Genomic DNA, 14,539 nt, shown 5'->3' with positions numbered 1-14,539 from the left:
AACTTGGCTAAACATTGTGTGGTTAAGTCATGGATGTTTTAGGTTCATACATAACGGCTTCAGTCAATTTTCATCATGACTTTTCAAATCAGTCAACACTTTACACTGAGATCAGATTCTAAAAATGTCTTCTACATCCTGACAGTTTTCTGAAAAAGCTATGTTTCTATGTCAGTCGTTCTTCGATTTTTCAAAAATAGCAGACCTACAAGCTCGTAGCGGGCCACTCGGTGGCGCGCTATGAGCTTGTAGATCTGCTATTTTTCAATAGCTAAAGCATAACATAATGCTAACACCAAAAGGGGTTCCCGCCCAAAATAGGTTAAAGCAATGTTTTTTCCTAGGAGGGTTGGGGAGGACTAGAAGGGAGTGCTCATTTGGCTTCACATGATAAGCTATTAAAACGTTCGCTCTGAAAGAATATATATTCGAAGATTTGCGCCACATTTTCACGATTTTTCAAAAATAGCAGATCTACAAGCTCGTAGCGCGGAACTCTGTGTTGCTATCTTCTGCTATTTTTCAATAGCTACAGTATAGTATAACGTAATCCCTCTGTTTTTTACACCTCCAGCAGAGAAAAGACATCTCACTGTTCATCTTATGGAGCTTCTCTGGCGTGTAATAAACTGTATGTATAATTTTGAATTTGCGATAACTTGTGACGAAGGTTATAGGATCAAGTATATATTTTATACATATATAGGACCAATCTTCTGGACTTATCTGGAGTGAGAGGTCCTGTTCCCATTTTCTTAATATTTTCGGTGATTCTAAAAGGCCCTTGTAAAATCTAGAGATGGATCTGCGAGACTCCACAGATGTCCTTAGAAGTGAGTCGTCTTTGGATAGTTAGGTTCAGCAAGGGACTGTTGCTTAGACTGGACCACTATTTTGAAATGCTCAAATTGAACTACATTTATTTTTTATTTTTTTCAACTTAAATTTTATTCATTTTCATGAACCAAAATAATAATAAACAAAGACAATGTACAGAAAACAATAAGACAAACAAATGAACATCACAGTATATGCTGCCAAACATCATCTTTTGAATCAGGAAATACAATAGAAGGTTAATGCTATAATAGCTGGAAATCACACAGACAGGATAATAATGGAAAAGAAGCTACATAGGCCTACATACATACATACATACATGATGGAAGAAATATTGGACAATAAAGTACCGTACAAAAAGAATATAGATACTATCATCCCATCTATGGTACTTTTTCTTAAACATGTTAAGTGTCTATGCATCGTATAAACATAGATATTTAAGTACCGTACAAAAAGAATATAGATACTATCATCCCATCTATGGTACTTTTTCTTAAACATGTTAAGTGTCTATGCATCGTGGATATTTAAGTCAAGGATTTAAGCATCATATCAATTGTAGTCAATCAGTATACATTTGTGAAAAACATTCTGGTTCTTAGCCCTATTGTTGTACAGAAGTGTAATCTAACCATTTTCCCCATTGGATTTTAAATGACTCTTCAATCTCAAGTTGGCAATATGTAGCCATTTTTGAGTAATGGCTTTTTTCCCTGCAGCCAAGAAGATTTTCATAAGATATTGGTCACTTCCTAACAATTAAATATTTAATATTATTATTATAAATTATATATTGCGTACCCCATCCACTCAGCTATGCACAATTAACACAGGGCTTAAATGTATTCCTTGAATTCATGGAAGCCAATCATTTGATTTATAGAAAATAAACACTTTTAAAAAAAAAACTCCTGCAGTTGTCACTGTCACATAATGTCGCAAGACAGAGCCACGGCCTGGGCAATGAGACAGACAGACAGACATTCTTTATCATATCTCCAAGTCAGATGTACAGTATATAGGGGTGCCTGGTGGCTCGGCCTCATCATGAGTGCGAGATGCTAGCCTTCAGCGACTTCCTTCGTAATGACTCTGCCGAATCTTCATTGAAAACCTTCGCAATGGTGGAGACAAGTGATGCTCGGACAGTACGGCCCAAGCCCCGGGCAGCAAATACATACAGCAAAGGGTTAAGAGCACTCTTGATGTACACCAGGTACAGAGAGATGTATTTGCATGTTTTCAGTTCACCTTTCTCAGCAGTCAAGGCAATGAGGAAACGGCACACAAAATAAGGTACCCAGAAGGTGATGAAGAGAAGCATGGTTAAAAACATCACCTGGTACAGTCTGACCATGCGGCGGGTAGTGTAGGGAGAGGAGGTGGGCGACTTGGGGGCCCCTGCTTGCCTCACTGCCAGCAAGATGGCCGTGTTGCTTCCCAAGAACACAACCAAGGGGAGCATGAACCCTGCTATAGTCTCTATCACGAACAATCCCTTGATGGGTTTCTCACTCTCACTCTCGTAGCACTGCAAGTTTCCATATACAGGTATGGGTTCTAGGACGGCAAAGTGGAGGTATGGAGCAGCCAGTGCTGTGGCTACCACCCACAGCAAGCCACAGGTGAGAGGGACTGCCCAGAAAGGACGCCGTAATCGGGACCAGACAGGTCTCAGTAGACACATGCACCGTTCAAGAGCGACGGCACAGAGCAGGAATGCTGATGCATACAAACCGATGACTCTGAGAAACATAGTGAGGCGACAGAAGGCAATTCCAAATGGCCAACTGTAGTTGTTGGTAAGGTAACCTAGCATGAGTGGTATACGCAGAAGCAGCAACAGGTCAGCCACTGAAAGATTCAACACATATACACGGAAGTTGTTGGCTGAACGGTTTTCTTGACTGCTGCCTCGACGTGCCAGGCGGCCTCCAGAATGACAGCCTAGCGCCCAAACAACCAGCCCATTTAGAGGCACACCCACCTAAAGGAACCAAGAGAGATGTCAGTTGTTAAAGTTAATTCTTAGTTGATGCAATTCAGTTTAATCTGAAGAATTTGATTAAGTGTTATATATATATATTTTTTTTTTACACTTAATCAAAGTCTTCAGATTTTATATAGATCACACATAACATTTGACTTGTTTCAGATCAAGTAATCTTAAAGTAGACAAAGCCAATGATATCTTACCAGAAAGATGAGAATAGTTACTGCTATTTGGACTCCTTTGACTGCCTCCTTCCAAGGCACAGAGCTGCTGGAGTTACTGGCAATGGACACGTTGTAGGTCACAGCCTTAGAGTATATATACTCTAAGGTCACAGCATGCTCAACAGCCATTTCCTTAGATGTCTATAATAGCAGAAGCTGAGGGAAAAGAAAGGTGACTTTCTTTACGATAGCTTTGACAGTTCATGCTGATGTTACGCAACTTTTAAAGATCATTAAGACACTTTCTTCCACTCCAATCACTTCCTTCCACTCACACTTCCGCTCAAAAATAATATAGTTCCTTTTAGTGATGCACCGAATATTAGGCCACAGAAAATATTCGGCAGAAAATGGCTAAAAATGCATTTACGGCCTATTCGGTTTCGGCCCGAATAGGCAGAAAATATATCACCGAATAGTGTATCCAATTAATGCATTCAAAAGAGCTGAATAAATGTTTTATGGACCCATAATAGTAATTATTATTTAAGTTAAGTTTTGCCATAACCATTTCCTTTGCCATAAATCAGGTAGCTTTAAGGTACGGCCATGACAGAAATGGTAGGAAAAAAGATATATAATATTAATCATATTCGGATATTCGGTATTCGGCCAACTGTTTCCTATATTCGGTATTCAGTTTCGGCCAAGAATTTCCCTTTTCAGTGCATCCCTAGTTCCTTTTATGATAATTGAGTTTGAGATACGTCTGTGCCTGCTGTTTGTAGCATTGTCCTGCTATATAACCAATCTTATCACGTTTTATAACCGTTTGTGGTATTTCTGGAGATTACTGAGATTACTCAGCCACTCTGCCACCACAGCGTTCCCCATCACAGTGCTCCATACCTGGCACCATGCTTGCTCTTACTACATGCTCACACGGAGCTGAATGGCACTCGAGGAACGTACACACCCAAGCACACCTTTATTTCGAAACACACCTTTAATCATCTCTATACGATAGCTTTTTATTGAACTAGCATAAATCCCTGATCTTGTTTAGCGGAAGGTAGGTTATTTAAGATCACGCTTATGTCAGCATTAATACTGTATGCTACTTTATAGATTATTAGATGTGAAAACATGTTGCTGCTTACCTCTGCCCTGTGATCCTGTACAGCGGTGAACTAGAGAGAGAACACGGGGAGGAGTAAGCTCTCTCTCTCTCTCTCTCTCTCTCTCTCTCTCTCCCCCTCTCACTGTTTCCAGAAAAGCTTTTATTGCAACATATGCAACCAGCACAAACACACATGGGTACTGTCATAATTGAGCCTCCAAGGTTCACTTTTTTAGCTTTCTTTATTTCCATAACTAGCCATGTCAGAATAAAAGTATTTTTATTATAGTATTTTTGTCCTGTTCTGAGCAAGAACCTGTAGTTTGTCTCTAATGATCTTTAATACTTTCTTCAACAGCAACTGCTCTTCTCTATGTATAATAAAGATAAGTCTTTGAGCACACCACTTCGTCCTTTCACCGTTTCCATTTTCTACTATGTTTATCCACTTAAAACACTTGCATGACTGAGAGGTCAAGTCTCCACCAGGCCAAAGGCATGGGGAGAGAGTATGTTTTGCACTCCGTCCGTGTATGTGTCCGTCCGTCCGTCCGTCTGTCCGTCTGTTACCAGCTAATCTCTGGCACCGTTAACCTGGTCGATGCCAAATTTTGCACACACTCCCTGGATGCCAACGATGAACCTCTGCCACAAACTTTCCAGAACGGCCTGTTATAGCGCCACCAGGAGGCCGACTTTTGAAAAACATATTTTTGGATATTCTGTCCAAAAATCTCGCAAATCGTTACACACTATCTGTCCGATATTTCAGATTCCATCCTAATTGGCTAACATTGGCTTTCAAAGTTTGCACGATTGGCCCGTTTTGAACAACAAGCCTCAAATCATGAACGCAGTGTGCAATTTACGTGAAATCTTTCACAGACTTTCCTACTAGGCTGAGGAATATGTCCCACCCTTTTTACATTGGCCTGTTATAGCGCCACCAACAGGTGGAGTTTTGAAAAACACATTTTTGGAACAAAATGCTTCAAATCATCCAATTGCCATCAATGGTGTAAGAACAAATGGCACCCTTTTCACATTGGCCTATTATAGCGCCACCAGGAGGCCACAACCTGACCTGGCCTGGTGGAGACCTGTGCCCCGAGGGGCACTTTCTCTTGTTATTTTTGCTATTCAACACTTGACTCTCATTTGAGTGTTGATTACTACCAGTAGATGGCGATACTGGTCTTCTTGTGAAATTGTAGCATAAACAATTATGTAAAACATAAATGGAAACGGTAATGGACACATCGCCCCTCACGCATTAGAATGTCCTAATGTGTGCGGGGCCTTGCTATCTATATCCCCTCAATTGGTGTTTTTTAAAAATGTTTTTTAAAAATGTTTCACCATCTGGGTAAAATAAAGTTTGACTTTATTTTAAAAAAAATAAAAAAAATGTAAACTTGCAAACATGGCATAATGTTTCATAGTCCTACATGTTACATATATCTACTTAAAGAAAGTGTTAGAAATATCAAAGCTGGTGTAACCTAATATATTTTTGTTAAAAGCTCAAAGCTATTTTGATAGTAATAATTGCTAGTCTTTGTTCAATAACAACACTCCCCATCTCTCCAGGTCTTTCATAAATAGAAAATACATTTTCAGGTTGGGATTCCATTTTTATCCAATCAGGAAAGAGAACTCTTTTGATTGGATAGCTATTGCATCCATTGACTTGGACTACCGGCTAAGGTGCCTGGACCGCTGAGCCACGGCCCAGGCCTGGATACATTATTTTAATCCTATTAATAAACTGTGAATACAAATTCAAACAATGCTCTTTTCTAACCAAGTAAGCTATAATATAGGACTTTGTGGACTTATTTTTGTTTTCACAATCAAGTGAGTTCTAGTTAATAATTTGTATAGTTCGGTTGAGGTGAAAAATAAGGTGAAAAACAGTTGCCTTTCAAAAAGTATATATAAAATCATTGATGGTAAAAAAAATGTTTTAATGATGGTGCATTATATATATATATATATATATATATATATATATATATATATATATATAGCAATAATAGAAAAATAACTTAAGTTATCTGTATATCTGCAATGATTAAAGTATTTGTGTATTGTTTTTGGATACAATCTCTTAAAATGACTAATTTAATTCATTATGCTGGGTTCAATACTTAATTCATGGAAGTATTATAATTTAGATGACAGAGGTCTGCAGCCTTGTGTAATTTCGGCTTGTGGTAAAATAATGAATGTTATTAGAAGTAGTTAGAAGTAAACATTCTTTAAAATTCTTTAATTCTTCTTTATATTAATATGTTTTATAATTAACAGGCAATCAGTACAATAAGCATCATACATCTCTTAAATTGTTAAGTCTCTTTAACTTATAATTAGCATTATTTACTGTAGTTCCAGAGAAAGGTAATGTAGACTTGAACAGAAAGAAAGTAAGTATTTTCCACTAACTGTAAAACAAAACCTAGTCTTGCTAATTCCACCTCTAAATTCCACATCTCCTTAAATGCATTGCTAATTTTAGTGATTCAATATACAGTTTTTCTATTGTTTTCTTTGTAATGTCACTGCTGTGTATTTATTTGTACATGGGTATGCCAACGTATACTATGTAATTTGTACTATACGTACAGTCACAGGTTCAAACACCTTTCAGCGTCTCAGCTTTAAACTGGGGGGGGGGGACTATGCAGTGGAGTAAAAGTAAGCCACAGCTTTCATCTCTGAAAATGTCCCTGTGGTACTGCAACTGTTGTTCACCAATAACACGTTATGATGCCATAGAAAGCTGGAAATGCTATGTGATAATATCATGTCTCTCTCTCTCTGCTCTCTTGCACATCCCACATGTGACAGGAAAGTCTAACTCAATGAGCCCACGTGGAAACACATCAGACAGTGAAAGGTGTGACAGAGAGAGAGAGAAAGAAACTATACTTTACTTGGGTATGTTTAAAAAAAATATATATATTTAACCAGGAAAGTCCCATTGAGATCAAACTATTTCGCAAGAGAAATTATTTAAAACACAATTAAATTAAAACACAAATACAAACAAATTGTTTCAGACAGAAGTTCCCATGACAGAGCTGAGTAAAAGGTGATTGAAATCACTGACTTCCTAATGATTTTGCTTCCTATTTTTTTAATTTGCTATGTACCGGTAAGTGGTAAAACACATGAATTTGTATGTTTTGAACCAATCTGCCACTTACTCCAGGCCAAATGTGGACCCTTTTATAAGACTGTAATTTGTTTTTGTGAGCGTGGACAGGATGCTCAGTAAAGCCTTTTGTCTTTATTGAAAGATGAATAAGAACATACACAGATAAAAAGTATTTCCAGTCTTGCCTAGTATTTGGTCACACACAATGTCATAATTATATTCTGAACCCCTAATTCAAATTCAAAACCTCATAGTATAGTTTTTTTAATATAGGCTACTGTACCATATGTTTGAGACAAACAGAAGGAGTCAGCGATGGATGAGACATTTAATACTCCCTCAAAATTTCCAGTAGATGGGGGGGCTCCCCACCATGGCTTTGTAGTATGTCACTGTGCCTTCCCCCGCCTTCTGTCAGTCTTTCAGTCTTTCCCCCTACTGTATAATCAGTCTCTTCTTTCCAGCTTCTCCTTTTTAAAACATTTACTGGAATATGAATGTTTTTGTCCCTAGAGATGACAATGAAATGGTTGGTTGCATTATTTGACTTGACGCAACTCATTCACAGTTTGGTTCTCCCTTGATTTATTCATTATGCCTGAGTTCTATTGTCAAAGCTCGTCGCTATATCGGAAGAAAACCACCTAACTCCATTTTTGAGGTTTTAGATTTCTTTTACACCCTTTATGTCTGTGCTGGTTAAAATAATAATAATAAATAAAAGTGCTGCAAAACCTCTTACCTCGAGTCCATTGGACCCTCAAACTGTCACTGACACATGCCTTCTCTATTTGAGCGACCACATCAAACAAGAGGTGGATGCTGGCAAATACTGCGGCATGGTCATGCTGGACCTGACTGGTTAACAAGCTAAAAGCAATTGGTTTCGATAGCACATCAGTGAGCTGGATGCAATCCTACCTGGAGGGGAGAGAACAGATGGTGGAAGTGAACGGAACACTGTCCCCCCCCCCCCTCCCAGTGAGCTGTGGCGTTCCACAAGGAAGCATACTAGGGCCTCTACCGTTCCTAATATATGTAAACAACATGACTTCAGCTTGTGACTGCAACTTGTTCCTGTTCGCAGATGACTCGGCACTGCTGGTCTCGGACAGGAACAAACTGCAGGTTGAAAATGTCCTCAGCTCTGAACTCGGTAGAATCTGCACCTGGCTCGCTGATAACAACTATCTTTACACCTGGGAAAAACTGAATCCATTCTCTTTGGATCTAATAGTAATCTCAGCAAGGCAAATGGCTTCTTGGTTAGAGTGGGTGACAATGTTATCACACGTAAAGATGAAATTACCTACCTAGGTTCCATCCTGGAGGCTAATCTTTCCGGTGATAAAATGGCCACCAACGTAATCAAAAAAGTCAACCAAAGAACAAGATTCCTTTACAGGATCTCCTCACTGGTCAACAAAAACACCTTGAAGACCTTAACAGGAGCCCTCGTACAAGGCTTCTTTGACTGCATGCACCTCCTGGTACCACAGCACCTCAAAGGCCCTTAAAACTAGGCTCCAGACTTCCCAAAACAAACTGGTCAGGCTCCTACTTGGCTTCACCCCCCGTACCCACCTCACCCCTGCCCACTTTGACAGACTGGAATGGCTTAGGGTCGACGACAGAGTACAGCATCTTGCAATGGGTCTGGTCCACAAGATTCGATACTCCACCAAGATACCCATGTACCTATCTAGATACTTCCTTAATGTTAACGAAGTCCACACCCACAACACCAGAGGGAGTGCAACGAACCATGTACAACCCAGATTCGGCACAAACAAGGGACTACATTATTTTCGCTCCCTATGCCACCAAAATGTGGAACGCCCTACCAACATTAAGACATGCGAATCCCTTGACTCCTTCAAAACCGCTCTCAAAGGGCACCTACGGACGGCTGCAATTCGAAACTGGCCCCCGTAAAAATCTGAATCATCCACCGCCCCGCCTCCCCCCCCCCCCCCCCCTTTTTCCCCCTCACTGTATATTCTCTTTTCCCTTTTTACCTCTATGATGAATTCCTGTTCTGTTCTTTGACTATATAGAAGTGTCTATTTGTACGTCTCTAAATGTTTTGATGAATTGAACATGGTGGACCCTCTAGTGGCAGCGGTGGCCGAACGGATTGCGGAGCGGTCTTGATACCGGAAGGTCGCCAGTTCGAATCAGCGGTCCGACACGTTAAAATTACCACCGCTGAAGTGCCCTTGAACAAGGCATTGAACCACTACGATGAAATGTTCTATGAGCAGGGCCTGGCTGGAAACAAGTTCTTGAGCTTAGCCCAGATACCCTGGGTAAATATAGTAATCATTTCATTTCATTTCAAACAAGTGTAATGCTTAATTGGGTCGTCCACTCACAGTTAACAGTCTTTGTATTGAGTTTGTGCTTGAAATGTACTGTAATTCTGCAAACTGTTAATAAATATTTCAATCAATCAATCAAATGCTGCAGCTAAAGCACCTAACTCCACCACCTTTCCCTCTCTCATGCAAGTAATTGACACTATAGTCTCAATACCAACTTTGATGAGCCAGTATTGCATTGTTTTTAAAAATATAAGGTTTTCTTCATTTTCTGAAAAAATTATATATTTTTCATCTCCTGAAAAATGTAGGTGCATGTTTCTTCCCGAGTCCCGACAGCAGAGATATGATGACTGGTGTGATGGGGATGGGGAGGCACCATTCATCTTCTCAGAAAATATGGCTACCGGTATTTCTTTCTTATTGGGTTACTAGGTTACCACAAAAAACCTAGTAGATTCTGGGTCAGTTCAAAACAACAGCAACAGTGATCAGTCATTTAGTGTGAAGGGTCGTTGATTTGAGTTGTCACACCTCCAACTGCCAGAAACAGAAAGCAGATTTATTTCATACCTTCACTGCGATTAGTCACAGCTCTCCTACCTGATCAAAACCATAAATATGCATACGCCCTATGATTCGTTTATCATGTTGGTTGTTGATAGATATGTAAACCATCCTAAACCTAAATTAACACATGGAGGAAGCTTCATGATAGAAATGAGATTGGAAAAATATACTACCACATTTGGATTTCATAGCATGTACTATAGAATATAAAATGTAGATATCAAAGGTTCATGTGTTCAGTTTGTTCAGCATTATGTTTCCAGGTTGTTGCCTGCCTGCCTGCCTTCCTTTCTTCCTTCTCTCCTTTCCTCCTTCATTACATTTGGCACAAATTAAGTCCATTCAAGGATGAACTGATTAGAAAACTATTGTCAAAGGTCAAAGGTCAAGGTCACTGACCGTCTTTTTGGGGGGAAATACAAGACATGCAGCCCATATAGGTCTCCTCCTGTTTCTGTAGCGTGAGACGGCTTGATATACAGTACATCCCCTGGACATGATGCTAATATGTCACAGGAATTGACCCAATCCAACCCTTGATGCTGAGTGCCATGCAGGGATGAAAGGGATTGCATTGAACTCCAACCTCCCAATCTCAGGGCGGACAATCACCACAAGGCCACTGAGCTGGTAAATACGTATAATACATTTATATTAATGTTAAAAATATTACTTTAGCACAAAACTGCTTTCATTGAAGCGGATTTAAATCATCACAGCAGTCGTCACTTTATGTCACATGTTTGATTTGGAAATCTAACCTAACTTGATTGTATCTCAAATAATCTTCACCCTTGCCACCATCACCTTTGAAATAAATAAGTTTCTATATTTTCTTTCTTGTAAATTGCATTAACAACATGGATGAATAGATTACATTGATTGCGTGATTTCGTTTTTGGTTTAACACTCATTCTGTTAGAAGGGGATTTTATATGACTCATACGAATATACCGTATAAAAGACACGTTGAGCAACATTGAGCTTATAGTACTTGTGGGGAGACGTACTCAGAGAGGGCGGAGGAAAGACCAAGAAGCAAAGTGAACAGAAAAGAGAGGAGAGTGGTGTCACAGCCACATGCTGAAAGTCATCGAAAGAGGAAGTGTTCTTGAGGCAGGTGCGTGGCACACATAACTATTTCAATTTTTAACACACACGGACAACTAAATCCAGAGATGTATTGTTTCTTGATTGTAAATCATAGTCTTTAACACCTTTCACGGTTCTTTCATGATTATTCTGCTTTTTACAGCTGTAAATTGTATGGTTGATTCGATTGAGTGGTCATATAGCAGCCTGTAAATATGATAACCTTTCTGAGTAGATAGTGTAATTTACCCATCACCTTGTGTTTTGGGATTATTGTGATTTTCCCTGCAACACATCATTTTCGCTGTTACTTACCGCTATGTTTTCTCAAATACATTCTGTCTGTAGCTTCAGAATGGAACAGGAAATGGATACACAACACATGTGTTGATCATTTTGTTGTGTGATTTATTTGAAGGAAACACAATGCTGTTTAAATTTTGCCCTTAAGAGGCCTATTATAAATTAAGCTGTGTGGTAAATCTACATCATAATTGGTCCTCTGAGAAAGCCCATTTGACACAAAGAAAGTTGTCTCTGATCCTTTTTTCCATCTAAAATACGTTAATATGTGGTTATATTAACTTGCCTAGATCATCCTGAGTTTATAAAAATGTTAATTTGGTGTATTGGATATTAGAAAGCCATGCATTGCATGACCTTTGGAACAACCAACTGTGATGTTGTCACCTCCTACAGGCCTTTTTAGTAACCTGACATTTTACCTATACTGTATGTTTCCTCAGCAATGGAAATGCCCAGCACTAAAGTGAATGGGTGAGTGCTGAATAAACCATTGCATCTACTCCCACATTGAGGTTAATGCTAATCGTGATAGGGGTTATTCTCTGACAGACACCTAACATGTTAGCATTATCCTCACTCTGGGAGACACACAGCTACAGCTACAGCCTACAGAACAACGCAACTGGAAAAAATAATCAACTGCAATTTCAATTCTTTCTTGATTAGGTTTTTGTTAACACTGAAATAAACAAATGGCAACTTTGAATTGCATCCATGGAAAACCACAAGTAATTTATATCAATATAGGAGGGTAATTTTGATGCCAATATTATTTTGTATTCGTTAACAAATGTGAGCACCTGTAAATGTGAGCACAGTGTTGCTGTTGATCGCAAAGATGATTATATTTGCCTTGTAGAAATGTATAACTAACTGTCGAACAATGGAGGGAGAGATTAAAAAGCATATGTAAATGATTGAAAGCATGGCAGCCAACCTGGAAATTAGGACTGATATTTTCAACATTAAATGGGCACCAGTAATAGGCCTATTATCAATAAGTACAGAACTCTGTATTCTCAGTGGAAGGGAGACCTTCACACACAGTAAAATGAGTTCCATGTTCCCAAAGGACTTTGTAGATTTTGAATGTATATACAATGGTAATGTAACTGAGACTTGTACTGACCCTTTCTTTGTTGATATCCACAGTTTCCCAATTTCAAGAAGTATACGGGTAAAAACATATGATTACATGAAGGGGTGATATCTATAGGTGCCTGTGTCTGTGATGCATCTACTGTATAAACAGAAATAAATTCCAGTTGGTTGATGCAATGCTTCATATCTGTGATGCGAACTTTGTGTATAAGTTCATTCTACACTTCATAACATGTAATGAAACGAATACTACATTAATTTAAGCATAGATAGTAATATTCACTAGAATTGAAACACTTTTCAGAGGCATATAGCATCTTGTCACCAGATATTCTCTTGTAGGTGCTACAGTAAAACCCAGAGATATCATAGGGAATAAAGGTAAGGATAAGTAAAAGACATCATTGAATCAGTGGCACTATAACCAACTTGGTTTTATTTGACTAATTTTTTCTGTTTTTTTTCTTTTGCAACTGAATGGCTGGAAAATGGAGATTAAGAGTTTACATAGTACGTGGTGCATGCATACACTTTCCTTAATGATTATATCTGGTTTCAGTATTCATTTATGATATATTTTCTCTATTATTAAGGTTATTTTTGCAGTCAGTTTGTATTGGTGTTGGGGAGGGGTGGGGGGGGCTCGCGAGACATGGCCAAAGCATTTCCGGGGGTCCCCAGCCAAAAACGTTGAGAACCCCTGGTCTAGAGATATGCCCTGGCCTAGACTAGTGTGGCTATGATGACGTATCTGGACGATTACTTACTGTAGAACACTTTATATTTGAATAAATTACATAGATGATTGAAAGTATACGAAAAAGAATAAACTTTTCACATAACCTGTAAGTCCATGTGCAAAGGTATTGGGGTTTGATTGATTGATTGAAGTATTTATTAACATTTTGGAGAATTACAGTACATTTCAAGCACAACTCAATACAAAACTGTTAACTGTGGACGACACCATAAAGCATTACACTTGTTTACAATTGGGTCCACCATATTCAATTCATCATAACATTTAGAGACAAATATACACTTCTATATATCCAAAAAGAGGAAATCATAGAGGAGGTAAAAAGGGGTGGTGGGGGATTCAGATTTTACGGGGGCCAGTTTCGAATTGCAGCCGTCCGTATATGTGCCCTGGCCCCTTTGAGAGCGGTTTTGAAGGAGGTGGGTAGGGTCCAGGGAGTGGAGTCAAGTAGTAGCCTGACCACAGTGACCAGTTTGTTTTGGGAAGTCTGGAGCCTTGTTTTAAGGGCCTTTGAGGTGCTGTGGAAGAAACCTTGTACGAGGGCTCCTGTTAGGGTCTTCGGGTGTTTTTGTTGACCATGCAGTGAGGAGATCCTGCATAGTAGGAATCTTGTTCTTTGGTTGACTTTTTTGATTACTTTGTTGGCCATTTTATCACCGGAAAGATTTGCCTCCAGGATGGAACCTAGGTATAGGTAATTTCATCTTTTCGTGTGATAATATTGTCACCCACTCTAACAAAGAAGCCATCTGCCTTGCTGGGGCAGTGTTCCGTTCGCCTCCACCATCTGTTCTCACCCCTCCAGGTAGGATTGCATCCAGCTCACTGATGTGCTATATCAAAACCAATTGCTTTTAGCTTGTTAACCAGTATGGAGTGGTTCACGGTGTCAAAAGCCTTTTGGAGGTCCAGCATGACCATGCCGCAGTATTTGCCAGCATCCACCTCATGTTTGATGTGATCGCTCAAATAGAGGAGGCATGTGTCAGTGGAGCAGTGTTCTTATTGTCAACTTAAAAGTACCTTTTATATTAAAGTGAGCCAAATTAGTCCTGAGCCTGATGATATAGGCTTAAAAGTAAACCCAGAACACCTTTGTTTTGGTTTAA

At 39.2% G+C, this 14,539-nt stretch overlaps 1 protein-coding gene across 1 annotated transcript; it reads right to left on the bottom strand.

The window, feature by feature from the left end:
- Nucleotides 1–1,843: 1,843 nt before the first annotated feature.
- LOC306919809 (C3a anaphylatoxin chemotactic receptor) lies at nt 1,844–3,189 on the bottom strand (the record flags this gene model as incomplete). The annotated part of the gene is made up of 2 exons (XM_079496359.1): nt 1,844–2,830; nt 3,040–3,189. 2 exons carry the CDS (start codon nt 3,187–3,189, stop codon nt 1,889–1,891), a joined length of 1,092 nt encoding a protein of 363 aa, XP_079352485.1. The 3' UTR covers nt 1,844–1,888.
- Nucleotides 3,190–14,539: the final 11,350 nt, after the last annotated feature.

The sequence above is a fragment of the Electrona antarctica genome (assembly GCF_951216825.1).
Source record: "Electrona antarctica genome assembly, chromosome: 3".
Taxonomy (NCBI): Eukaryota; Metazoa; Chordata; class Actinopteri; order Myctophiformes; family Myctophidae; genus Electrona; species Electrona antarctica.
This window is presented reverse-complemented; position numbering and strand designations above follow the sequence as displayed.